General features: G+C 42.8%; 1 protein-coding gene across 3 annotated transcripts in view; it reads left to right on the forward strand.

The window, feature by feature from the left end:
* The window catches only part of FOXN2 (forkhead box N2), a 34,876-nt gene extending 7,712 nt beyond the window's left edge, over nucleotides 1-27,164 (forward strand). For 2 of the 3 annotated variants that reach the window (XM_074897390.1, XM_074897391.1), the window contains exons 2-6: nucleotides 5,759-6,309; nucleotides 13,104-13,228; nucleotides 17,520-17,584; nucleotides 21,861-21,929; nucleotides 22,394-27,164. In XM_074897390.1, the coding sequence (XP_074753491.1) occupies nucleotides 5,773-6,309; nucleotides 13,104-13,228; nucleotides 17,520-17,584; nucleotides 21,861-21,929; nucleotides 22,394-22,911 (1,314 nt within the window). In that variant the 5' untranslated portion in view covers nucleotides 5,759-5,772 and the 3' untranslated portion in view covers nucleotides 22,912-27,164. Of the gene's footprint in view, nucleotides 1-4,995; nucleotides 5,226-5,758; nucleotides 6,310-13,103; nucleotides 13,229-17,519; nucleotides 17,585-21,860; nucleotides 21,930-22,393 lie in introns of all 3 variants that reach the window. The other variant, XM_074897389.1, reaches the window with a different exon arrangement.
* Nucleotides 27,165-27,727: the final 563 nt, after the last annotated feature.

Below are 27,727 nucleotides of genomic sequence, written 5' to 3' on the forward strand. Positions count from 1 at the left end.
TTAAGTCCTCTCACAGAGTCTGATTATGTTAGTACAAAAGTTGTACATGGAGTACGCAAATGCCCCAGCTCTGTAAATAAGGGTGCGTGCCCTGAGCTGGTTGCAGAGAGGGTGGTTGCAGAGCTGCTCTCATTATTGTGATATTGCTAAAAATCTCTTCTGGATTAAAATCATATTCAACTCCTCAGACTTAGACAATGCATGGTAATTATTTTTTAATTTCATTTTTTATATCTGGAGGGAAATTACTGCACTGTTAGCAGGTTCCAGGTCTTCACACTACTAGCAGAGGTGACCTAGTTGCTTGGCTAATCCTACAGAAATAAATAGGTGCATTTAGTTGTGGAGAAGGTTGTCCTAACCTAGGGCACTGATGTTGTGCAGATGCCAAATGGCACCTTTCATCTGACGCCACTGGAGAATAAAGAAGAGTCAAGCAGCAGCAAGAGCTCTGCTCACATGCTAACTTGGCATGGACAAGGCTGTGGCATCTTTTAACAAAAAGGCTGAATTCTTTCTTGCCAGGTCAGTGAGTCCAGGCATGGTGGCCATAGTAAAAACGATGTCTGTGCACTTTTAGTTGCAACGCTGCTGGTTTTGGAGAAGGTTACCTTTGGTGGGACGGAGGTATCTGCTACGGATTTGTCCCTTGGACCTGGACTCTGCTGGAGCTGAGACTTCTTCAAGATGGGGTGCCGCAAAAAAAGCTTGCTTCCCTGCTTGCCTGAGAATATGCCCAAGTGGACTTCAATTCTGTTAACAGTTGGCCTACATTAAAGCAGCTTTGTCTCTGTAAACGTTCACACACCAAAGCATTCCATTCTGTGGCAGAACATAGCAATGCTTAAGGTGTTCCCTCAAAATGAAGTCATAGCTGGGGATGTATATGAAGCGTGCAAACCTGGTTTAACCCCAGATGTGCTGTGCTTTGCTCTGCTGAGGACCTTCCTGTCCCCGTAACCTTTCCCAAACTTAGCTCTTCAGTGAGTTTGAAAGAAGACTGCAAAAAATATTACCTTGTCTTGTGACGCTGAATCTCTTCCAATCTGTTAGGGCTTCTCTGAACCTCTGAGTACATCTGCAGCCTTAATCAGCCCCTTTGGACCTGGGCTGTGCTGTTTGGGTCACAAGTGGCCTGGAAGAGCAGGACTTCACTGGGCGTTGGGTGCTGGGCTGGCATTTATTAGCAGGGAGGTCCTCTCCTGGCTTTTATGTGTGCTCTTGAGCGATGCCAAAAATCACAAGACTGCTGGAAAGAACATCTCGCCTCTTTTCTGATGGACCCTAACTTTTCTTTGAGCAACCTCAGTTGACTTTGCAGCCTTTTAGTCTTCTTACCTTGGAATCATAGTCCTCTATTAATTACCATGCAGACTAATGTGAATCTCTGCTGCCATACTTTGTATTTGAGGAATAGATGTTTTGTTGGCTTTTCTTTTAAAGGTGCTTACAGGAGATAGATGCTCGAATTCCTTAGGATTCGGATGCATGATGATCTGCTTTCCGTTGAAGTGTTAATAATAATTAACAGCAGTGTGCTGTGTTACTGTGTACTTATCGGTAGGGCAAAGCACATGGGATGGAGCATAAACTGTTGCACATTTTTCAGAGGTGTACTTAGAGCACGTTATTTCTGCATTTGCATGGCTGGAGGTTGCCTTCCAGCTCTGCTTGTGGGGCTGGGGCTGTCCTCATGGAAATTGCAGTGAGTCTCTGGGCATTCGATATGCCAGCCGGAGAGGTTGGTTAAACGGTGGCCATCTGCCATCCTCCTTCCATACCAAGTGGCTCTAGGAGAGCGGGAGGAGAGGGCCAGGGAGCGTGTCTCAGCAGCTGAGTGGGTGCGTTCCACTTGGAGATGGTTTTCTTGCAAGGCTTTTGCTGCCCCTGGAGGGGCAGACAAGGTGAGGAAGATGGCAGGAATAAAGGATTGGAAGATAAATTTCACTAGGTGGCCTTGCAGTGCTTGTGTGCCTTTCTGCTATGTTTCCCTCTCCCTTCCCTCCCTGTTTCACACAGGTGCTGCTAGTTCAGCTTGGATGGGAGCACTGTGGAGAGCAAGCCCTTGTGGCTACCTCTAACCTTGTTTGCATCAACCTTTGTAGCTGGTAACAGTGAGAAACGTTAGGAAGAAATCAGATGGTTCAAGTGTATACATTTTCATCACGGTGTCTGTGTTGGAGAGCTTCTTCCATGCTGTCATCTTCTCGTGGTCTGTTCCCCTTGCTCTTTCTGTGGATTTCCCGCAGACTCATCCCTGTCCACAAGCCCCTGCTAGCTTATAGCAGAGATGGCCTTGGTGAATCACACGACCCTTACGTAAAATATTAAACCCCAAATATTGGAAGTGACAATCTTGAAAATAATAGCTTGGAAGCTGTCTCACAGTCCCATCCGCTTATGGCCAAGCAGAGCACACATGCAGAAAAAGAAATTGGGAATATCAGATGTCATTAAGGGTCTGCATGAATGAAAAGGGGCTCTGGAAAGCATGTGCAAATTAAACTGACTGCTTGTGTGCCTTCAGATACACTCCAGTGGCACTGCTGTTCCTCCCCACCAGGCTGCTACAGGCAGAAAGGAGTGATGTCTCATCTGAGTAGTTAGTGATGGTCCTGTGGGCCACATGGCCCTTGGATTTTTGAGAGGTGAGGAGGTCCTGTGGACCGTGTGGTCCTTGGGTGCTTGAGTGGTGAGGCAGACTAATTAACGTGGCTGTCAGTGAGCCCATCTGTGGGGTACCCCTTGGAGCTGCTGTGGTTCATATTTGTCTAGGGGAAGGGCAAGCTTTTGATGGCGAGTATTGCTTCATGAAAATAGCTTTCCTGTTGCATACTCTGCTGTTTCTATATTTAAATTATTCTTGATGCAGCATTCAGTTGAGACCACTGAAAACTGCAGTAGTTATGGAACTGATTTTTTAAAAATTTATTAGATTATAATAGTCTAATGTCTTTATAGCTTTCTAGAAAGAAAGATTTTGATTTCTGCCGATGTGTTCAAGTTGATGTGTGAAGTGGTGAACTAGGCACTAAGAAGGTAATACGAGATGTGGATTTTTGTAATGCATCTACTAAGAGAAATGTGGCACTGGCCCATATTAATATTTACTCTAAGTATATTACTCGCAAATAATTTTTTTAAAGTAGCATATTAATTATTCTAATGATTCTCTGCTAACACATAGTAGTGTCCAAACAAATAGCGCGTTGACACCACAAAGCCTACCTGATTTTAAGTGCCAGTTTAATAAGTTAATAGTTTTTCTTCCCTCTATATTTTTGAGAAGATTGTGAGCATGCCCAGGCCCTATTTGTGTTTTAAAACAGGCTTTATTGCTCCGTTTCACCAAAGGAATAAATACAGTGACTTAAAACTTGAATGTGTGTGTGTATATGTGCATGTTCTCGATCTACTGTGCTGACTGAAGATTTGCAAAGGGTTATTTCATGCAACATGAACCGAGTGCTAAAATTACTGATACACGGCTGAGAGGTGTAAGCTAGTACGTAGTTGGCTAAAGAGGCGCTGAACAAGGAGGTAAAGTTACTCATTATAAGGAAAACGGTGCAACTCATGTTGCAGTAGAAATGGGGTTTGTCTCACTGTATGAATTTTATCACTAGCTCTTTGTTTGTTTTTCAATTTAAGAAAGGATTGAAAAACTGACATAAGCATATGTATATATTGCTGTGTTTAAAGCCAGCGATCACTGGCTGCCAATATAAATCTGCTCTGATGGCTTGGGAGAGAAGTAAATTGTAGGGAGAGCAAAGCTATTTTTGACCAGCTATTTGAGCAGTTCACTTTGCGCTTTTTTTTTTTTTTTTTTTTTTTTTTTTTTTTTAATGAATGACTGAGCTGATAGTTAATCACTCCCGTCCCTGCACTTAAATAGAAAATTTGAGGATGGTTTCCAGCGCTGGTAAGCATAGGTGCAAGTGTTACTGTCAAAACAGCTTTGCAATAGCTGGTGCAAAAGCATGTGAGCAGATGAAGAGAGGAGAAGAAATTGCTGGTGGGAAACCTAGTGTGTTTTCTGTGGCAGGCACAAATTTTGCACCCCACACCTGCCTGGCACCAGGCAGGGGCTGGCAGGGCTCTGGCTCCTGTTGGGTAGCATAAAATGGATGTATTCTGTTGCTTTTCTGTGTCACCACATCATACATGTCACCCTCCTCCTCCAAAATAAGGAGGCTGGGCAAATACATCTCTATGCAGGTTGGGCAACCTAATAGCATGGACACTGTAAGGCTGTGGGGTTGGAGCCAGCCAGTGGTGTGGTTTTGTAGGTGGGACAGCCAGACCGTGTATGCAAGCTGATCAACTCCTTGTCTCCGCTTGGTAGGAAAACATGCTTGTGCACAGAACCATGTGTTTACTAAAGACCGTTGTAAGAAAACATCCAGTAACTACATAAAGCTGTCTGGTGAGATATGATATGGAAACTGTCCTAGTCTTGCAATTGAGCTCATGCAGTAGGCACTGGAGCATGAAACCAGAATGATAGCAGGCAGTGGGACGGGGAACTGGTTTGGGTTTTTTGTTTGTTTTTTTGTTTGTTGGGTTTTGGAAGGTTTTTTTACAGTTAATATGAACCTTAGTTTTGCCGGTAAACTGCATCCATAGTTGGAACATCTTCTGTTTATAACAGGCTGGTGTAACTTGTGTGCGTGCATGTGTGTATGCATATATATATATATACATATACACACCACATCTGTAGAGGGGTTTTGTTGGTCTGTACTTCTGGTCTACTACGTTGGCCAAGGCTGTAGGTGCAGTGAAGCTCTGTTATGGTCCTGTCAGCAGGAAGAAACAGCTGTTGCTATACTATAGTTTGCCAGATGACCCCTTTTAAAACTACAAGCAAGAAGATGTTTTTTAGCGTAATGCCTCTAAAAGCACGCGTAGCCTGTAAGACTGTGCATTCTAGGTGGCAGTTTTTTATAGATAATTTTATGTGTTTCTTTTTTTTTTTTGCTTCTCATCTAGGGAAAAATTCAAAGCCAGTGGTCAGCCATTATTTCTGCAACAGGTCTGAGCTGCCACCCCAGCGGATGGTCCCTTCCTGTTGACAGCTGGTCGCTTCACCCTCTGCTCTGAAGGGGAGCCCGGGTTAGACCAGCAAGCCCATACAGGAGGGGAAAAAGAAGGTCTTTTGGACCTGGGCAGCTCCGCGGGACCCCGCTGATGAACTGATAGGCTGGCCAGATTTTTCCCAGGTAGAAACAGGAGGCGGTACTTGGGAATGATTGTGACTTGTAGGGGGTTGTAAAGACTTCATTTGCGCTGAGACCACAAATTCACTTTACGCTGATTTAAGTTTTGCAACTTATTTTTTCTTCTTTGGGTGCCAAAGGCAAATGCTTCTAATAAATAGGGTCAATTTACAATATGATGAGTATAAGAGTTAATGTGAGAGCTGAATGGATTAGATCCTACCTGTTAGGGTCTCTTTCAGATTTCACATGTTGACATCAAAATAGTTATTATTTCTGTGTCCAAATTGGCATTTCAAGATAGATACAGCAGTTTCCAAATGCTTACCACAAGTTCTGGATATAAACTGATGGGAGTTAACACATGCTCATGAGATTACGGGGCGCTCATGTTGGACCCTGGCTCTCATCAGTGACTACTACAGTGCTCTTGCACAGCATGGGGATGGTACAGCCCTGCTTTTGGGTTTGGTGGGTGGCCAATGAACGTGATTTTGAAAGTTCACACTGATTTCTGACCATCTCGTTTGTTGCAGACCAGTAAAGCTAAATGGGTCCAGTCACTGGAATGACTCCGGATAAGAAAGCTGAAACGCCAGGAGCAGAAAAAGCTGCAGGACTACGGCAGTGTCATGGGATGGGAAGCTTGCCTGATGCTGGCGATGCTGGCAGGCCAAAGGCCACTGTGGTAGACAGAGATTCAGCAGATGATGAACTCACAAATTTGAACTGGCTACATGAAAGTACTAACCTTCTAACAAACTTCAGCCTCGGAAGTGAGGGTCTTCCAATTGTTAGCCCCTTATATGACATTGAGGGTGACAGCGTGCCATCCTTCTCACCATCCTGCTACCAGAACCCTGAAAAAAAATCCTCCACTTCCAAACCCCCTTACTCTTTCAGCCTTCTCATTTACATGGCGATCGAGCATTCCCCCAACAAGAGCTTGCCAGTCAAAGAAATCTACAGCTGGATCCTGGAGCGCTTCCCCTACTTTGCCACGGCACCCACTGGCTGGAAGAACTCGGTCAGACACAACCTCTCCTTGAACAAGTGTTTCCGAAAGGTGGAGAGAAGCCATGGCAAGGTGAGACCTGGTGTGAGGGAGGTGGATCCAATTAGAAATCCAGGGGGGAATGGAGAAGGCTGTTGTTCTCAAGGACTTTTTGGTGGTTTCCTTTTTCCCCTTCATGTCATCTAACACTTTATTTGCAGCTGGAGATGTCACTTCTGACAAGTCACAGGATGACCAAAGTCACTTGGTTTTGTTATTTAGTGCTGACCAGTGTAGAGCTAGCCGTGGTGCATCCTTTTTAAAGCTGGCTAACATGCTATTGCAAAGGACCTTGTTTCCACTTACTTATAATTTTGTTAGCCTGCAACACCCAGCCTGAAATTTCTGACATCTGTCTTAGGATGTCTTTTCACTGAAGCTTCTTAAAGTGTGGTGTGCTCTCTGTTTTCCAGTGCTGAAATTTAGGGGTGCGTTCTTCCTTCCCTGCTTTTCCAGCATGGCCACAGCTATGATTGCACCGGGCAGCAGAAGAGATTGCAGGATGCCAAGCAGATTCCCTGCTTGACTAGTAGGGGTGTTGCCTGTTTGGGTTGCAGATGGGGTCTTCTGCAAGGCCCCTGTGCTTGCAGGCGCACTGTCTGTACATGGCTGAGCGTTTCTCAGTCTAACAGCTGTGTTGAATATTAAACTGATTTTTGCACTTGTGACCTTCTTTCACACTTAGCACAGCTCTATCTTTCCAATAACCATCTTAATTCCTGAATTTAATGTACTGTATTGCTTTAACCTCTGTCATAACATAACAGTGTGTGTCTCTGCATGGTGCAGATACAAGCTTCACTTCTTAAGGTCAATGATATTCTTTTCTGTACAAATTCTTTCTTCTTCTGACTTTGATGATTTCACTAGTGACTTCCTCTCTCTATCATTTCCCATCCCATTCCTCAAAGAGCCAGCTCTGACTTAAATAAACCAACAAACCACATACCAAAAGTCAACAAACAAATCCCAGACCTGTATGCTTGGAGGTCAGCCCAAGTGGTAACAGGCTTGTTATCAGAAATGCATGCAATGCCTGGCATGCTTGACAGCCTCTTGCTGTAGACAGAGGTTCTGGAGCTGTGTGGGCATCGGGAAGGACTGCTTTGTACTGGTAGGACTGAACATCACTTCTTCTCAATATCCCTGCTTTCCCATTAAATTGTTAGGGTGTTGTTTTCCCAAGCAGCAGCTTTGTCCTGGAAAAAAAAGACTTTCTGATGCTGTGTGGCAAGTCCAGTAGCTCTCTTCCATGGCTGAGTCGTGCTGAGTTTTAGGACGGGCTTTTAATGTGGCTCCAGGTGCTGTAACAGAGTAACTGAGATGCTGCAAGCTGTGCCTGTGTGAAGGATGTGGATCTGGGCAGCAACTGCATGTTGCCACAGGTGGCAAAGGTGCCCTTAAAGAACTGGGCATCTCTGTCCAGGAAGGGAGACACGAGTTTGAGAGGAATTAGGGTAGGGAAGGGAAATCTCCTAAATCATTGTATGAGTTCTTGTTTTCTGTGGTTCTCCAGTTCGGTTGTTTCCAGCCTGGAAACCCTGATGGTTTAGGAGTTACCAGTCAAACCTCATGTCTTGGCATTTGGGCAGCAGGAATTTGAGACTGCCTGGTCCTCTGCTTACCCTGGCAACTCCACTAGTATTGCTGGGCACAGAGGATGGCTTACTGCTAGATGTGACATCTCTAGTAGGAAAACCAAAATGAAGAATAGCTACTACCATTACCAGTAAGGTGGTGCTGATGTGCTCTGTCAGCATTTTCCCAGGGCTCCACAGTGCTCTAATTCTTAAGAACAGAAACTGCATTTATCAAAAAATATCACCCCAAAAAAGCCCCTTCTGAAACTTTGTGTAAGCTTCCCCATTTCCAACAGTAGTTAAATATTTACCCTCTGCCCTGCAAAGGACCAGATGAGAGTGCTGCTCCAAATTGTTCCTGCAAAATAAGTCCATGGTGCACAGCAGCACATGCAGGCTCTACAGGAATGGATCTGGCAGATGATGGGAATGCTGTAGACCCCTTCAGCTGAGCTCCTCAGGTGTCACTTGTTAGAGCAAGCAGCAGGAGCTTACAGGCTTGTTTTGCCGATTGTGTTTGCCTGTAACCATGTGCTGGTCATGCCTCTAGGTGCTTCTGAGTGGGACAGATAATTTTCTATTTTATTACATTTTTTCTGTTAATGGCACCTTAATTGTCTCAGAGGGAGCATGTAGCCAGCTTTCTTCTATCCCAAGTGCCCATGGAAGCAGAGGCCCATGGCATGTTGCACCAGAGGAGCATGGTTTGTTTTGTAACATCAGGGTAAGAAGGGTTTTAAAGCCTTTCAAATGAATGTGGGCTCTCTTATTCGAAGAGTGTAAACATCTGACAGGAGGGGAGGTTTTGTGCCCCCACATCCTGGGATAGGCTGCTTTTTGACGCCTCCCTGGCTATTGCTGCCAGCTACAAAATCATGTCTTGGAGATCTGGCAGCAAAACTAGGAAGGATCTGTCCTCATGTTTGCCGTAATGGTGATATTTTGGTTTGGACTGGGAGTGCACTTTGAAGTGAGCCTCCTGATTTTTCACACTTAGCCCACGTTAGCTAGCACTGCAAGGCAGTTTCAGGACATGTGAACCAGATTCATTTTGGCTGGTGCTAACCTGGAAAAGGTGTTGCAGGAGTGTCCTTACTGTGCCCTCATTGCACCTGGATGTTGTCCACAAGACCCGGCTGGAGCAGATCTGAGTAAAACATCCAAAGCATGTGCGGGTGACCCCTCAGCACCAACATTCTCACTCTGCAGAGCTGTTTCCACCAAGCTGTGCCACACAGTGTTGCAGAGGTAGCTGTGGATGGTCCATCTGTTTGCATGTATATTCCTATCAGGCAGCTAAATACCTTTACCCTGCCTGTTGCAGCAGGCTGCAGGCATTGGGGAGTCTAGGACAGTGTTCAGCAGAGATTGAGGGAAGGCTGTCCTTGCTTGGATCGCTGAAAAATATTGTATATTATGGTTTTCTTTTAATGAGTTGAAGGGCGCTGAAGGGAAAGTAACTGCCTTGAGATGCCTTATGAACAAGCACTGCAGTTGAGAGGAGGAACTTCTCATGCCATGGAAACAGGATGTATATACGTCATATGTCTGCTAAAATACACATTACCCTTTCTGTGTGCAGATATTGTGATGCTGCTGTATCTAAGTGGTTTGTCAAGGTTTACCTCAGGTGATAGACTTACAAGCTGAAATACCCTTTCATATTAGAGTTGCATTTGAGCTCATGCCTGCAGTCATCCAGACAGATGAGATTTCTAGTGGTTCTCCAGTGATGGTGGTTGGGTGCTGGAGCTGATGAACAGCAAGGTGATGATGCTGGGGCCAGTCTCTGGGACACCTGCTTGCCTCCCAGTGTACCTGCTGTGGCCCTGGTGCCCCTGAAGATGCGGAGGTGTGGTCATGGGCCAGTGATCCTCAGAAGGTACAGCTAATGCTCTTTGCATCATAAGCACTGTCATGCAGCCTTGGGGTTGGGGGAGTGAGAGGTCTACAGTGGGAAATTGCTCTTTTTGAGGGAGCAGTGTCTGATACACAGCACAGGAGGACCTGATTTGAAAAGCAGTTTGGAGTTGGAAGCCCTGAAGAGTCTCCCAGCTCTTTGCTAGGCTTGTTTTTACAATTGTGGGTTTGGGAGCTTTTAATTGATCGATACTACTGGGGAGAAAAGGTGAGAGGAGGCAGGAGTGGCATCCGCGTCAAGCATCAATCTGGCATACCACTGTGTGCATGGATGTGGCCCTGCCACTGTTTCCTCCAGAGGTCGGGGGTGCTAAGGCTTGAATATCTTCAACAGATCTCCCTTTCTTTCTTCTTGATAGATGTGTGTTTTAGGGTTTCTTTTTTTCTTTTCGGGTTTGTCTCTCTTTTTTTTTTTTTTTTTGACAAGAGATGGTGTAAACCTCATGATGAGTATGCAGCGTACCTCCATGCACACACACAGTATTTTTCAGGGGTTCACCTAGCTCGGGTGGAAGCAGCTGGTGAGAACTGCCCATACCCAATGGAGCTGGGGCTGCTGCCCAAGCTGAAGCTCATGGAGGGCTTTCTGCAGCACAGGGACAGGTGTCTGCCTCTGCAGTGAGCCCGAGCCACCGGTGCTGGCTGAGTTGCTCCACTTTGGTCGCTTCTTGGGCTTTCCTTGCTGGACTGGCCATATGCACTGGTTGTACTTCACTGCTAGCAGGGGAGGGACTGTGGTGGGGTGGTGGTAAAAGTAAAGGACAAGGCTGCACCATGTCGGGCATCTTGTTTCCAACCCATGTTGCTATAATCAAGCCCTGAAATGCTGAGGGCTGGAAACTTAGTGTCTACGAAATAGCCCCAAATGCTTCAAAATGTAGGAATTATTTTCTCTCCTTTATTTGCCTAGATAAAATACTGCAAGTCAAATCAGAATTGTTAGAAAGATGCAGAAAAGATGATAGACCAAAAAACAGTATCAATGACCCACTCATTTTGAGATGGGGAGTCAAAATGGTCTGGTGGTTGCTCTTCAGAGACTCTGGAGGGATGTTTCCCTTGAAGTTAAATAAAAGTTACACCTACATTTCAGCTAACACATCAACAGTTGCCCCACTGTTGATATGAAATGGTAACGTCCAGAGGCAGTTTAGCATTTTAGATCATGTTAGGCTTAGTCTTTGCTAGGAGAAATGGCAGTCTTTTTTGTTGCTGTGTTAGACTGCTGGATGTACCTGTAGTCTAAAAATTTCCAGCTCCATGTGCGTGGTTTTCCCCTAAAGCATGACAGTAACTTCAGACTTGTGTTGGATTTTGTGTGAGTCTTTGCTAAGCAGCTGATGTGAGTGAAACAGTGCACAGGAGCAGCCCCATGGGCATCGTCTCTTTTGCTCAATGTCTGCTTTTAGTACAAATAATGGTGGGTGGAAGCATGGTTTCACATTACACCTAACCCAATCTAACTACCCAAAGAAGTCACCCTGTTTATTGCCTCCTGCATTAGACTGTCGGTAAGGCTTCCAGGGTGTGCCCTGGTTCAGCTTGCTGTTGCAACACCCGCCCAAAATCCTTGTATTATGTTGTCAGGGCAGCAAGCTGGTGGGAGTACCTGGCTCGGAAGATGAAAGAAGAAACTAACCCCATTTTGGCTTCAGGCCCAGCTGAACTGAATTAGGTGTCAAATTGAAGTGCTAAAGTAGCAGATAAAACAGTATAGTTTGCTGGTCAGGGGAGTTGCTGGCACTCCCTGAGGGCAACAGCCTCAAAGCTGCTAAAGGGAAAGGGAGGGAGGGGGGGCACAACAAAAACAAGCCAGAGTTGGGATGCTGAGGAAAGGGTCTAGGAGAGGGGCAGGGAGTGGGATCAGGGTATTAGTCCGTCACTGCGATGACAGATAGAGCCAGTTGGGAGGATACCCACCCCCCGTTAGTACCTAGTTGGCCAAATCATCCTGCCAGCCACCATGGCTCTTTAATTAAAGGTAGGTGAAAATACCTTGATAGGTATCTTGCAGGCTGTGCTCAGTTTTAGCATGAAAAGATAAAAAAGATTCAGGTTAAGGAATACATCACTCTGAGAGATGCTGAAGCTCAGAGATCTTTATGAAAGGCACTGTCTGTAACTAAAATTACAGAGCAGCATCTCTCAGCTGGAGTGCTCCCTGATTTGATTTTTTCACACTGATAGCAAAGTACTTCCTCTTTTCAGGAAAAGCCCCATGACTTAAATAGGGCCACAGACTTACGTGCTTTGTGGGTCCTTTCCAATCTTCAGTAAGTCGTGGAGTGTCCATCCATAAAATGGTATTAATACCCCCTTGATACTGGCAGGAGGAGGCCAGCTGGCCTCTGTGGGCTCACAGGAGGTGCTCTATGAAGCTTGGGTTTCTGCTCTGAGACTTTTCCCCCAAAAATCCTCTAAAAGGGTCTTCCCATTGAGGTGTAGAGCTGCCCTATCTTTCTGCCATGTTGCATGACCACTTCTGTAACATCTGTTTTCCCCCTAAAAACCTGTCATCGCTGCCCGTAGAGCTGTTAGCTGATCTGTCAGGTCAGTGATTATAGATGTGTTTCAACTTTTCCCACTTAATTTTCCTCTTCATATTGCAAGAACTAGCAGGCTTAAAACCCATTTTTCTTTATATAGTAAATATGTGAAGAAACCCTTGAGAGGAGCAGGAGGTGCTTTATTTTGCTTAACTTTTTGATATATCAAATATAGTATCAAGAATGACACTAGCACAGTGGTGATCATATTGTTAGGTGCATCAAAAATACATTAATTAGATTTTCAGATTTTGGAAGAAGTGGGAATAATTCATTTTGTAGCTGTGCATCTGGCAAGATGCTTTTCCAGAATGATGTAAAGTTAAATGAGTATGTGGCCATATCTAAGTGAAGGGAAAGGTGCTTTGGTTACTTACTCAGAAACCTGTTAAATCGGAAGACTGCTGATCAGTTCACTGATGCCGGGACAGATTCTTAACTTAGAGCTGTATTTACCAAGTGTTAAAATAAAATTTACAGCTTTCAGTGGTCAAACATGAATGGAAGTGGGGCTTTAGAGAAGAGGCTGTGGAGATACTATCCCAAACTGCAAGATGGGTGCTTCCATACCATATAACAAGGGTCTTGGGACCATATGCTCAGTTTGGGATCATACTCTTTCCAGGCAGGTGATGGAGCTGCCTGAGGATGATGTACATCAGCTGTACGGTGGTGGATGCCTATGTCACTGCACTGTGCTGATCTTGGGAATGTCAAATTAAAAATTACTGTAACAGCCTGGCCCCTGGATTTTCTAATTTGCCCTACTTCTTTCTTGCAGGTGAATGGAAAAGGTTCGTTATGGTGTGTTGACCCAGAATATAAACCTAATCTTGTCCAAGCACTAAAAAAGCAGCCTTTTCCCTCAGCACTTGCATTTTATACTCCGCCAGCGTCACCGCCAAGGTACGTGGATTTTCTCGTCCGAGTAGGGCATGCGGTTACATTACTCCACCTAGCAGAGGAAATGCCTATGCGGATATTGATGTGTTGTTACCAGCTGCCACCTGAGAGAAGAATTTGAGTGGGGCTTAGGTGAGACCAAGTAGACGAGGCAGGGAGGTGTAATGAGCTCAGACTTCCCAGACAGCAGATCTGGGGCTTGTGTCCAAGTCATCTTCATAACTGTGGGAGAATTTAAAAGCAGGAGGTTGGGGCTGTGCTGAGTGCTTACTGGTGAGCCCCATTTCTCTGGAGGGCAGGCAGTCCTGGGAAGTGGAGCAAAATCCTCCTTCAGGCACAGTTCACTGGGACTCATCTAGGGTGCCTGGTGCTGCTAGCTTGCGAGGAGGTGTGTGTCTTCTCATATAAGTCACTCGTCTGGATATTAAATGTATATATTCTATGCTGTTGTCAAAAACAATCAACTTTTCTACAGTCTGAAGTGATTAGAGAGGCTGGTCTAAGAGAGAGGCCTTTTTTCTCTGAGGCTGTTAAAAAGCATTTTGCAGCAGGGATGGAAAGAACAGCCTTTACCATAAACATACTCTGAGGTGCAGCCTGCAAGACTTCTGCAATCAGGGCTTCCTCATCTGACACATTTTAAGATTAGGCAATAGACTTTTGAGAATTTGAAGTAAATGTCATGTGTTCTCAGCAGAGGAAGAGGAATGGCAGCTGGGTCAGCCTACAGAGGTGGGACAAAGAGAAGGAGGACAGAAAGCAGAGAGGAACACAAGGCTGTTGGTGAGCTCAGTTCTTAGGTTAGGCATGTGGCCAGTTTATCTAGTTCAGCAAAGAATTTGGGTGAGATAAGAGATAATTAAGGTCTTTGTACATTGCCCTATGCCTTATTCTTACTGCAAGGAGTTTCCTTAACAAACAGGAGGAACTGGGATTACTGGAGCAGGATGTAAAACTGATAACGTTGAGCAGACCTTTCTAAGGGTCCAATGGGACACTGACCCTGGGAGCTGGCACCCTCGTGCAAGCCTGAGCTGTCTGTCAGTGGCTGAAGATTTGTGTGGCCTGGGCTTTTCCACTTGGGCTTGTAACATACAAGCTGTAACAGTAGTCTCTGGCCTTCCAGCCATCTTGAACTGTAAAGGGTCATCTTGGGTTTGAACGAGCAAGGCAGAAGTGTGCTGTTTTCTAGCCTTCTACTGGAACAGGAGCATTACTAAAATTACCCTAAAGCATTTAAGTATTAAGAAATAATCAAATTGGAAAGTATAAGATGGCTGGTAGTATTGCCAGGCTTTGTTTTGTGGGAACAAAGATTACTGAAACTACTGTAATTGGACTCTGGATGATAATGCTTTTGCAGGCTTTAATGTTTCTACGTAAGGGCATGGACTTCTGCTTTTCGGTACAACTCGAGTGAAGGTCTGGTCCTTGGAAGCTTTGTTAACACCTTGTCTATGTTGACATGGTCAAACTTTAAAATTTAGATAATATTACAGATGAGAAAGAACCTCTGGTTGTTGTCTGTCCAGCGAGAGGAGCAGAGGATCAAGACATATTCAACCTCGGGCAGGGGGTTCAGAGCCTTGACCAGTTAAGCTTTTAATATCTCCAAGGTCTTCAAGATTAGTCCAACAATACAAGCACTGAAGTATGCTTTACCTAGCTTGTATAAATACAGTGTACTGAAATTAGGTGTAGGGAAGGAGACATTTTATCTGAATGCTGAAGTACTTGAAAGATCAGGACTTTAATTTGAAGCTGTTGTTTTCAGTAATTTTTTTCCCTTCACTGAAGAACTAGTAACACTTGCCAACAATCACAATTACAAGGAAATCCTGGCCCTAATGAAGCCACATGGCAGAATTCCCACTGACTTCAATACATGAAGAGTTTTGCAGTGGTTGTATTTATAAGGGCAACAAAATAGAAAAAAAAAACATTTTAAGATACTAAACTCCTCCCTAATGAGAGCTGGTTTATTTTCCTTTAATAATAAAAAACATCTGTGTGGCTTTAAGTCATATGCAGAAAAACAGATAATTTTTTTTCCCTTCCACATTTAAAAATTCTTAGATTAAATTATGGCATAATTTTGGGGAAGGACCCCCAAGGGGCTGCTTTACATGTCCAGAGAAAGAGAAAGCCCAGAGGTGGAGCTGGAGAGAGGCTGGAAGGACTGTCCAAATTTACCTACAGGGTGATGCTAGAATTTTACTGTGAGAGTTTCTGAATTTTTCTGTAGGAGGACTAGTGTTCATAATTATTTTACAGTGTGTTTTCAGGGAGTATACCTATCATTCAGCAGGATTTTGAAATAAAATTTAAGGTGTTACTTTGAGCAGAAGCTTTCCAAAACTGTAATCTGTGTCTAGTTACACTGAAATTTGTATTATCATAGATGACTGGCATCACCGGTGCATTTTATTTCTGCACAGCTTGTTCAACAAGTCAGTGCGAGGCCCCTAGCTGCATTCTGGTTCTAGTACTACCTGTATTATATCCCTGGGCTCTGGGGACAGCTAGGGTCCTCATCTTGCCAATACCTTAGTGCATATACTTAGTATTGATTAAGACAAGCTATGCATTAATTTGCTCTAGGAAAGCTCTATGTGGATACAATTCTTTAAGGATCTAAGCTCAGGCAAAAGGATGAAGGTGTTTAGCAGCTCTTTGTGCAATTTACCTGCAGACTGCAGAGCCAGCCAAGTTGGGTGGGTCCATTGCTTTCCTTGTGACTTTTAAAATTATTGTAAAATTTTTTCCCCCATTTTTGCATATGTTCCCTTCGCACTCTATCACCCCTACAAGAAAACATAACAGACATTGAACTCGAGTTTTGCACGTGTTTGCGTTCATCTGCACTGGATCTTTTTCCCTTTGGTTACCACATCGGGAGATGCTTAAATATTACCCTCCAGTAGCTTTGGTTACCAGCACCAGGAAGGCTGCAGTGCTGCAAGAGCTCCTTATGTAGCTCAGATGATGCATTTCAAGCCACCTTGCTTTGATTTTTTTTTTTCCTCCTGCACTATACCAACCTTTGGAGCTGTTACCAATGACTAGCTGAGTTTTGATCTGTGATGCGGGTCGGAGCAGTGAGAGTATTAAACAGGCATCCCTCATTAACAGCCGTGCAGAGTAGCTGATATCAGGGTTGCTGAGATGTGTGCAGCCATGGCACCAGCCAGGGAACAGTGAAAAATATTTTCTTCAAAATTCAATTTAAAGAATGAAGATTATAGATTAAAAAGGTATTTTAAAAACTGAAGTAATTGTTTGGATTTTCCTTAATGATCTAGACAGGTAATTAAAAAAAATGTTAAGCACTTAGTAGCTTTGTGATTTTGGGAGGATTTGTGTCAAGTGCCTTATCTTGGAAAATAGAGCTGCCTAAATATAATAAATATAGAAGGTAAACACATCTTAATGATAGGAATCACCTCATTAATCCCATAAGGCTGCTGTTATAGGGTGGGCTTGAAAATTCTGCTCATCACCCTTCGAGTTCTTCCAGCGATACTAGAAAAGATGTACATTGCTATGTGTCATGCAGTTTAGTAGTTGTGTACCATTTCTGTTCTATGTATTTCTAACTGTTTGCTAGTATATTTATAATGAACTGAATAATTAGGACTGGGTGTGTAGCAGAAAACCACGTGAAAGGTTTAACTTGCCCTTTATTCTGTAAGGTATTAAGTGGTACTTTGCCAGGTGCAAAGCTGGTCTCCTAACACAAAAAAGCAGACAGCATCACCAAAACAGCCCAGCTTCAGATAACTTTAAAATCAGCAGATATTTTGGTTTGGGTCTTTTGTTCTTCCCCCAGCTCTTTGCATGACGCTACCTTTTGTTTCTGTTAATCTCCCACCACCATTTCGAATAGCAGAGACAACTGCTTCTGGGCTCTAAGCATCCCTGTATAAGCTAATGTTTAGTTCACAAGTAGGGTTTATTACTAAAAAATACATACCTTTGTTTAAAATCCAGCCTTTAGGCAGGTACATAAAATTTCTAAAAGTTAGTATCTCTTGCCAATGAGACTTTTGCTTAGTGTGTGTGTTTGGAGATGTTTTCCAAGTGCTGATGATGGCTTATAGTGCTACATAAACCATCAACTAATCTGTAAAGCCATCTGCTGAGGGCAACAGAAATTGCTTGCCCAGCAAACTGTGGTAATTGGGTTGTTTGCGTTTTTACCTTTCTATGTTCGTAATATTGTGTCTACTATACTTTGTACAAATCATTTGACTAATTAGGGCTTGGCTTTGACCTGTTGAATTTTTTTTTTCAGTAGGTCAGCATCCCCTCACTACCTAACTTCAGTCCTTCAGCAGAATCATGGCCGATCTCTCAAAGGTAAACACTAAACTTTCTTTTGTTCTGTTTCTCTGGTTTTAGTCACAAGCATGTATTGAAATCCAGCTGATGGTGTGTGTGGACCTGCTCTGAAGGGTCTACTAGATTACAAAAAAACCCTGATGTAGTAGAACACATGCTTATTGTATTAGCTGCTTGTGTATTAAGTTTAAATCCATATGATGAATTTCAAGATGTAATAGGGGCCATCTTATTCTACCACGGAGGTATTTAGCAGGTATCCCAAATATGACCTACTTAAAGAATGCATAGTTCATTAGAAAACAAATCTGAAAGCTGCATATCTCTATGCTAGTTTTATTGGTTACCAAGAACTGATAACAAAAGGTAGCAAATTTTAATGTATAAAACTTGGGGGATTGTGGCCACAGAAGTTCCTTAAAGTTGGTTCTTTGATACTTTGGGTGGGAGAGCATGGCAGGATTTGCAGGGGAATGTGGAACTAGAAGTATACTTCAGATGAGTCTTTCCTAGCTGTGTGCTACTTTTCACTCACTGGCCAAAAAGTTGAGCACAAGCTGGTGTTATTGCCAGTGTAGTTATGTGGAAAAATCTTAGTTCTGGATATTAACCCAGCTAACAGAATAGCCTCATGATGTCTGTTTAGTTTAAGGTGTCACCTTAAAAACTGCAAATTGTTCATTTTAATTTTGGGAGAGGGGAATAGGATGGGTTTAATATATGGACTCCCAATTATAGGTCTTGATACTCTAGGCTGAAGTGCTGCTTCTCAACCAAGTCTATATCCCTCTGTGTTTCCTGCACTAGTAATGAAGTAGGTGCAGGAGACAACAAATGATGTCCACAACCAAAAGCTTTTATGTTGTATAAATGTTATTTTAATCGTAGTCATCAAAACTTGGTGGAGAAGGATTGGATCGGAGCAAGTTGTGCTTAGGGTATTACTGTGGATGAGTGATCCCTTCTAGCCAAGGCAGGAACTCAGTAGCACTGTATATTTTCCCCATCTAGCAAATTAAACATTGTTGTCTGTAGGTGATGTTTCAGAAGGTTCCTGTCCCTCCTGGTTGTCCCTGCAGTAGCTGGCACTGCTGTTTAGGGCAGTTACTCGGCACTTGCACACTTGCCCCAGGGGTGGGCGATGTGCCAGCAGCAGCCTGGAAGCTGAGCCAGGGATGGCAACGTAGGTACACCTGTGTTTTTGTAGTACAGACAAACCCAAAGTGGTATTGCTACTGAGAAAGAATGAAGGTATTTGGGGGGCGGGTTGCTGTTTGTTTTCAGGGAATCCCTGGTGAAGTGCAACATTGCTTATCTTTCTGGTGTCCCCTTCCTCAGCCTACTGTTACAGGTTTTAGTGAGTATTAGAGTAAGAAGGAATTGGATATAGCTCAGTCCTAGGGATTTTTACTTTTGATTTCCACAAGAAAAAACAGCCAGCCAGATTCAGATTTTTTTTAAAAAAAAGAGCTAATTTAAGATGGAAATCTGTTTCTCATCGACAGTCAAATGCAAATAGAAGTAGCAACAGCTGTTGAACAGAAGATGGTTACTTCATTTTCCCATATGTACTTTTAAAAAAGTTTTCTTCATTTTAAAAGATTTTAGTGGGCCTTGGTACCAGGACAGCATGCTGGGTATCACAGCATTTCTTTTGAAGAATCCTGTCGAGCACAGGTTTTGCACCTCACCACTAAAGCTTAATACATTGAAGGCTTCTCCTTGTCAAAAATATATATTTTTGGTTTTTTTAAAGTGCTGAAAAGTGAATTGTGCTCAATTTTCAAATGGCTGATTCCAAGAAAAAGTGAGCATGTGTTAATTAGTTGTAGAGGAGTGTTGTTAAAGCTGTTTCAAAAGGATAATGAAAGGCCACCGATGAAGCAGGACTTGAGCATCCAGCTCTCTGGTTTTGCTAGCACGGTAGGCTTTGAGGGGAGAAGGTTGCTTTCAGTTTTTAGCCACAAACCAGAAACATTGGTGAGGCAGCAAAGCCAAGGTTTTTTAGAGACCAAGCACCTTCTGGTCCATAGATGGTAATTACCATGCATCCAGACAGAGGTTTTACGGTCGCTGGCTGGCAAGGAAGCATCCTTGGCTGGCTGGCTGCTGCAGGGCTGCTAGATCTGAGATTCTCAGGGCTTGTTAGAGAATACAAGAAATCCCCCTTCTCGTAATGATTTTGCTGGTGTGTCCTGTGACAGGTTTGGAGATTGCCAGTCTGATGCTAACTATTGCAATTCACTACACTGGAAGTGCCGAAATAATGACATATATCTTCTCTCATTTAATTTCTGTATCTCGGTGAACTTGTTCAGAGTCTCCCTGGCATTAGAGGAGCCATTAATGCTCACAGGGTCGCATAGGGCAGCTGTTGTACAGATTGAAAGAATTCCTTGTAATAAGGTGCTTCCTTAGCAGTTCTGCTTGGGAAGCATAAATTTGGGAAATACTGCTCTATCGAGGAGAGCAATCACAAGTGAAGCCAAAGCACCTTAACAGTGACGCAGAGTACTGCTAAGAAATTGCTGCAGAAGTGTCTCTCCTCTTTCTTTGGGGTACTAAGATGCAGAAATGTTCTTTGCAGGTAGTAATTTTGTGTTGCATTAATGCCTCTGTTTGCTTGTCATTTTAACAAGGTGGTGCTTATATACCAACATCAGATGTTAAAATAAAATGTCTGTGATAGCAAGTAAGGAATGGGAATATTTCACTTACTGATTATGGTAGTGGAGGAAAGTAACTCTTCATGCTTCTTTTAATTTCTTTTTGTCAGTTGGATACATATGACTTGTAAATTCAGGGACTCTATTGCTGCCAAAGACAGACAAAACAGAGCAAAAAAAATAATCTCATGAGTGCGATGGAATAAACCTTAAAGGATGCTGGTTTTAAAATGAGAGACAGCAAAAATGAGGGGGGGAATGTGTATGTTGTGTAATCCTTGTTGGAAACAGCAGCTCAGTCCCCTTCCCACAAGGGTACAACATTCTCAAATTGTCATGTTCTTCAAATTTCTCCTTGACCAGGGATGAAGTTAGGGATAATTATATAAGATTAGGAAGCCAAACACATAATTCTGCAGTTCCCCTCCCAATACTAACCCTCCCTTCAAATTCAGTAATACAGTTAATGCATATAATGAGGGGGAAAGAAAACAAATGCCATCAAAAAAGACATTGCTGATGTTTCACTTCAACAGTTCCTACCCCCGTTCCTGTTCAGCAGGACTGGGAGCCTGTTCTGCTCGCTGCCAGTACCTTCCAGCACGTTGTCTTCCAGCCCCACTTCTCCACTCATTACGTACATACATGAATACGTACATCGGATGTAGTCTTTTGCTCTGAGACTCTGAGCCAAGGCTCTTGAGAGCTCACAGTCTCTTTGCTCCTCTTTTGCCTGGTTAGTCCACCATATATCTTTCTTACATATTTCTCTCCTGTATAAGGAGTATTCATCATCCATGGCTGAAGTGAACAAAGGAAGACCTTGCATTTCCTCTTTTTTTAAAGTGCGTGAGTGTGTCCTGAAGTGAATGGGGAAAACATGCTTGTTTCTTTTCCTTTTCACCTGACTCTGGTTAGAAATATCACTTTTTGCTATAGTATCCTCAAGGTGCCCTTTTTGAGATGTAAACAATTCACTCCGGGCAGCAAAGGATGGTGTTTTACAGCAGCACTTGTCACCACAGCTAAAAGCACTGCAGTTCACCTAAACCTTTTTAAGTGCCTGTTCGTTGTTTAGATCCCCATGCTTTCTAGATTGAACAGTTCAGTGCCCTTTCCCCCTTCGTCTTCTCAATTTCTTCCATCTTATTGGTTGTTAGTCTGAAAAATACTGCTGGAGGAGAGGTGTGCTGAATTAGTGCTGCATTAATGGGCACGTTTGTTCTCAGCCTTGCATATTCACGTAACCAGGGTATGAAGCTGCCAAGATGCTTTGCTGTGCCATATGCATAATCTTTCTCAACCAGTACAAACAAAAGCTACTTGTTGATAAGTATAGCAACAGCATCGTCATATGAATGTCTAATTAATGTCGCTGATTCTTGCCTTCAGCTTTGGTAAGTGCATTATGAGAATTCAGCTTTTCAATACCATAGTTAAGATATAAGACTTCTATAACTGTATTGTACTGTATAGGAGCCATGCTCTGTCTGAATTTGATCTTTTTTAACCCCCCCTGCTCTCTATTTTAGGCCAATATATGCAGATGTATATTCTTTGTATGTTCTAGGGACCTCATGTTGTCAGGCTTACCTGAAATCTAATGTTTTGCTGCTTCTCCTTCACAGAATCCGATATTGATGCTGCTACTGCAATGATGCTGTTAAATACTTCCATTCAGCAAGGGATGTTGGACTGTAAGCATAAACCATTTTACTGTTTTTTTGCTCTACCCAGTAGCTAAATGTTTTCTCTATAAAGTTTTAGGAAACGAGTATGGTCTAGTTTCCAAATAGTAGGAGCAGTCAAGAAGCAATTCTGGTTTGATTATTCTTTCTGCTAGCATTACAGAGTTTTATAGAACCACCTTCTCTTTTTTTTTTTCCCCAATTAATTTTGTTTTTTCTGCAGAGTTCTTCCCCTGCCCTCTTTGTGCTAGATAGTAGGAAGAGTTTCTTAGCTACTTCTCTGTTTCTGTAGTTCCTAGTTGTGCTTAGCTGAAGACTGTTGTCCTCTGTGGATGACAGTAAATGTGCAAAAGATAGTACAGCTCTTAAATGCTCACATTCAGCTTACTTTGCAGTCAGCCAGCCATAGTGTGCTCATTTTGCAGGTGATCTCATTGGAGTATTTGCTTACTGATGAATCTTGGTTTTAATAGGTGAGAAACCTCAGCCTCTGAAGACACCCAAGAAGAGGAGTTACGGCAGTGCATTCAATCCTCCTAGTTCCATAAATTTGCAGGAAAATGATTCTGTGGCCACTAATATTGATCCGAAGGAGGATCACAACTACAGTGCCAGCAGCATGGGTTCCCAGCGCTGTGCATCTAGATCCAGTGTGTCTTCCTTGTCCTCCCTTGATGAGGTGTATGAATTTATCTCCAAGACCAGCCATGACGGAAGCGATGGCAGCGAAGGATTTCACAGTGAAGTGGATACAGACGTTGACTATGAAGATGATCCTCTTGGAGACAGTGGCTATGCATCACAACCTTGTGTAGATACCTCTGAGGAAAGTCAGCCTAGCAACAAAGCACTCAAGGAGTTATGTCAAGAAATCGATGAGGAGTTGAAAGAAGCAGCAGGGTCTCTGCTCCACCTTGCTGGCATCCAAACATGCTTGAGTTCCTTAATAAGTACTGCAAAGACCCACTGTCACAAGCAGAGGAAAAAATAGAAAATAGTGTGTTTGTCAGTGTTGAATATATACATATATTTTTTTTAATTGTGGCAATACTCTTCTACTTTTACCCTTCACAAGGGAGATCAAAGCCATAAGAGGACTCATTGCTTTTTTATTTTTGGCGCTAACTATAATTTAGCCATTTATTTTTAAATCACTGCCTAAAAAAGAAAAAATTATTTAAAATTAGAAGAGATGCATGACTTGTGAAAACCTGAAAGCATACTTCTTAATGATCACTTTTTTTTTTCTTTTTAATAGTGGATTTTACCTTTTTTTTTTTTTTCAGATGTGTTTATTCAGATGCACATTGTGGATCATATTTACATCTCTGCTGGCCCCAGCTGCAGAGGTGATTTTTGCCCTGTCTAAGGGCTCTGACTTCAACGTAAAGGATTAAAAAGGAGGAGAAAAAAGAAAGAAAGGGGGGGGGGTAAAAAAGGGTGCTGGCTTTGGTTGCCTCCTCCTACCCATCCTCTCTTCACTCTTTTGAGACAGATCCGGTCGAAATGCTAGTGAAGCAGCTCCGAGTGGCTGCAGTTTTCAGCCCATCTGACACAGGGGCTGAAAACCTGTAGCACTCCAGGAGCTGCTTTCAGCAAGACGCTAAGTACCCCCAGGAAGAGTGGGGACAAGGGGTGTCACCTGCGGTTTTCTTTTTTTTCCTCCTTCCCCCCAACCTGCTGTGTGCAGGTCAGATTCCTGAAGGAAAACAGTTTGGTTGTTTTTTTTCATCTTAAGACAAATTGTCTTTTTTTTGGGGGGGTGTGTGTCCTTTTTGTGCAGATACATGCATGCATACCTACGCCTTCATGTAGCCAACCAACAGTGAAAGCTGCCACTTGCCAAGTTTGATGTTGTCCTCGTGTTACCACTGCTCTTGAATATATAGTAGCTGCCTAGTGTCGCAACATCTACCCTTTTTCCCCCTATATCAATTTTTGGGGAAAAAAGAACCCAACAGTTGATGGTGGTGACAGCGTGGATGAGGTGGAGTATTTAGGTGGCTAGATGGTGAATAGCTGCTGAAAAGGGAATGTCTTGCCCCATAATCTGAGACAAAATCAAATAGCTTCCTTTTGGATCAGTGAACCCTGAATTCCTTTTGGGGTTTTTGCCCCTTCCTCCCCAATGCTCGTTGTTTTTGTCACATGGGCTGTCCATACCTTTTGTTTCTCAGATCACTGTGCCTTGTGCTGTGTGAACCCTGTCAGCCTCCTGCCGCATATGGGGCATCTAATGGGCAAGGCTAGGCTTTAGCCTTTGGGTGTACATCGTAGCTCAGGAGGATCTCTCTGTTTTGGGAAGAAATTCCTTCACAATTCATTTTTGCAATAAGAGAATCTCTTTGTAGTTCCCACACATCCTTCAGCCAAAAATGTTTTAGGGGTATGGTAAACTTTTTTCCTTTTTAAAAAAATAAAAAATCAGTGGTGATTGATTAATTACATCTTCTTGTAGATGATGGCTTTCTAAATAATTTTCTGTTCAAAAATGGGTAAGCAGTTCTGTTGGAGTAAGTTTTAACAGTACTGTACATATAAGGATGCCTTAAGTATGTTGCAGAATTGTATACAACTATGAAAGGTCATCTTTCCTGTTTCTGAAAGGTAGCATGATGTGCCATAAATGTTCTTGCTAACACATGAAGCTATTGCTTCCAGCAGGTGTTCAGCAAGCTGGTTGAAAATTAGGAGCAAAGCCACCTAGGAAGCCGGTGTCCACTGTTTTGGTTGTTGAAAACAATGGATTGGATTCAGCCAAAAGTTAACCTTTCCTTAACAGGGTATTTTTCTGGCTATTTGGAGGCCTTTCTTAGACCAATGTGGGCTTTTTTTGTTTTGTTTTGTTTTTTTTCATATTTGTCAGTCTTCATGAATACTGCCATAAACTGTCTACTTTAGCTATGAACACAGCCATGCTGCTGAAGGTCTGTTGTTCTGAGGGCCTGTTCCAGTGCCTCTTGAAGACAACGGTGGTGCTCCTGTGACTCAATGGCTGTTGGATCAAGCCTGAAATATTTGATGTCCTTTGTGTCTTGGAATTTAAAGCCAACATTTTTTTTTTAAAGCACAAACACTAGAAAAAAAAGTAGTTTTTTTCTCTTCCCTCCCCCCCCCCCTTCAGTTTTAAGAATTATTTGTTTTATTTCTTGAAAGGGAAGAAAAATACTCTGCTGCATTCCTGCTTTGTGTGAACACCCATTAGCCTACACTCATAACGGGACAACATGTGTGCAGACATGTATGTCTTCTGGATATCACAAGTGGTGCATTAGCCAATTAGATCTGATACCGGATGTGTTACTGATGGATAGTAGGAGTAAAACTTGCTATTTAAAGGAAAATTAAGTACCAACGCAGTGGTTCTTAGGATTTTGGGATGTGGAGATGTGAATGCTTGCTGGAACTGCTTTTTGCTCATGGGTTGCTTTTGTACCTTGATGGAAAACTGCAAAGGGCAGAGTTTGTGTCAATGCACAAATGAGGATTCAGCTACACAGGAATACTGTTAGCAGTCTGGGATTTTGCTCGGTGCCGTGATTTCAGTTGCACACTGCTGAAGAGGGGTGCTGCCTGGTTCCCGCTGAAGGTGGTTGCAGCTTTTCTGTAGCTTCCAGTGAAAGCTGGATCAAGGTTCAAGTATCCCGAAAACTGCAGTCCTAGTAGGTTCTGTGGTTTGGTTTGGTTCTGAATTATTTTTTTTCCTCAGATAAAATTTGAGAAGGTTAATACTTACTAGGAGTGTGGCTGTGCCGCTGTTAACCCTGAAGTTGGTGATAATGAATGACTTCAGCATTTCTGAAGGGATGGGGTTGGGATGCTAACAATGCATTTAATTTACAATATGCAATGAGCAATAAAACCATACTAATCAGAAGTTAGTGGTGAAAGCTGCCTCCATCCTTACAGCTTTTGTCCCGGGAGAACTGGAATTGTGGAGGCGGGGAAGCAATTGCAGCCTTGCTCTGGGACACAGAACAGTGCGGCTGGGCCATGCTCTCCATGCTTTGCTGTCTTCCCTCTCTCCTCCCAAAGGAGCAGGTAGCCAATCTGTGCCCTGACCTACTCCACCACGTTGTCCCATACCTCTGCCCACACGTTTGGCAGGCAAAGGCCGCCAGCTCAGTTGCAGAGCACCCCTCTTGGTAGTGGGACAATAGCTGCCCTTCTTTCCGCTTACCTGTCTAGCATTGGGTTTGGGTTTGTTTGCCACCTCAGTTAGAGACCCTGGTGTATATAGTATAAATGGAGTATAATTAAAAGTTATTTTGATTGTTGGGTTTTGGGTTTTTTTGTGACACATGTAAAATGTTCATGCCAATGAACTCGGATATATTTTGGCAAGAAAAGTATTAATGAACCACGTTCAATTCTTTATATACAGTGAAGAAGTGTGTGAGACTTGTGTACAAGGGAGGCTGCTCTGTTCAGGATAATTCTGATGTGAATACTGTACGAACATGTACTGGCCTTTCAGATTGCAATACTAAATTACTGCTTTTGCAAAAGTTGCGTCAAATGTTCTAAAATCCAACTGTAAAATGGAAGTTGTATGGTTTGCAACTTTTCGTCAGCCTGAAAACTAACTACAAGCTTTGGCTAAAGCCAAGTACGCTCATACAGGTTAATAATGGTGTAGTCAAAATATTTATTGAAAAGAAAAGGTAGAATATTTTAAATGTTGCACCTGCCATTATATCTTAAAGCACATTCTTCACAGCTAACTGCCAGTGCCATTATCAAGTCTGTTTTATAAATGTACATTTCTTCAAACTAAAAAGTGCATAATTAAAAGTATTATGTTACTGCCATATAGTGATATAAAACATTTTATAATTGCCAATTCATTGTAACTATTATTTATTTAAAAGTGAATTGTAAGAATGCTTTCTGATCAAATGAACCAGAGTTGTTTTAAAACCATTCCCGTTAGCTTGTTTCTAATGTAGCATAAGCAATGTCCTTGGGTTTGTTTAGAATAATTTTGCCAGTAGGTGACCAATTCTAACCCTTTTTCCTCCAGTTTAGTCCTTTACCCATTTTAAAGACGATTTACAGAAGGTTTAGTTTTTTGTATGCTAATCTCTGTTAATTAAAATGTTTATAAAGTTTATTTTTACCAAAGAGATGCAATTCATTATGACAAAATATTGCAGAATAAACTTTGTTTTATAACATTTGTGACTTTTCTGCCCACATTTTTCATTCAGATGATCAAAGGGGCTTTTCTAAAATAAACAGCATTGCAAACAGAAAGCACTGTGTTCTCTCTTTATCTACAGACCCTGGTTCTGGTCTTATGATGGTGCTCCAAGTGCTCCACCTTCCCCTTTCAACCTCTTCCATGAGACGGGACTAGTGTAAAAAGCCAAATGTGTAATTTATTATAGGTTGGTTAAGACAGTTGCATGCCTGTGGAAGTCATCTGTAAAGTACCCCATCAGTCTATAATAGGATTTGCTTCAGTCAGGTTCAGCCACAGCTGGCCTGTAATATTTCAAGAGCATCTTGTTAAGGCCAGGATTTCACACTTAAACCTGGAACTTGAGGAATGTTTTGACATCTTGGAAATTGCTGAGATACTACTGCATACCTTCTTCCCTCCTGTGCAAAGCATTTGTTTAAACAGAAATAACTGGAATCTTTTTCTGATTAAACATCTGTGATTATTTATAGTTCTGTATCCGCATCACTGTGGCCAAGTTGCTTGTGTGATACTCAGAGATCAACAGCATAACACAGGACAGGTAATTTAAAAAATGTGTCCCTAGATAAAGTTGCATAGGTCTTGTTTGGTATTTTTTTAC

This window comes from Athene noctua, chromosome 1, assembly GCF_965140245.1.
Source record: "Athene noctua chromosome 1, bAthNoc1.hap1.1, whole genome shotgun sequence".
Lineage (NCBI taxonomy): Eukaryota > Metazoa > Chordata > Aves > Strigiformes > Strigidae > Athene > Athene noctua.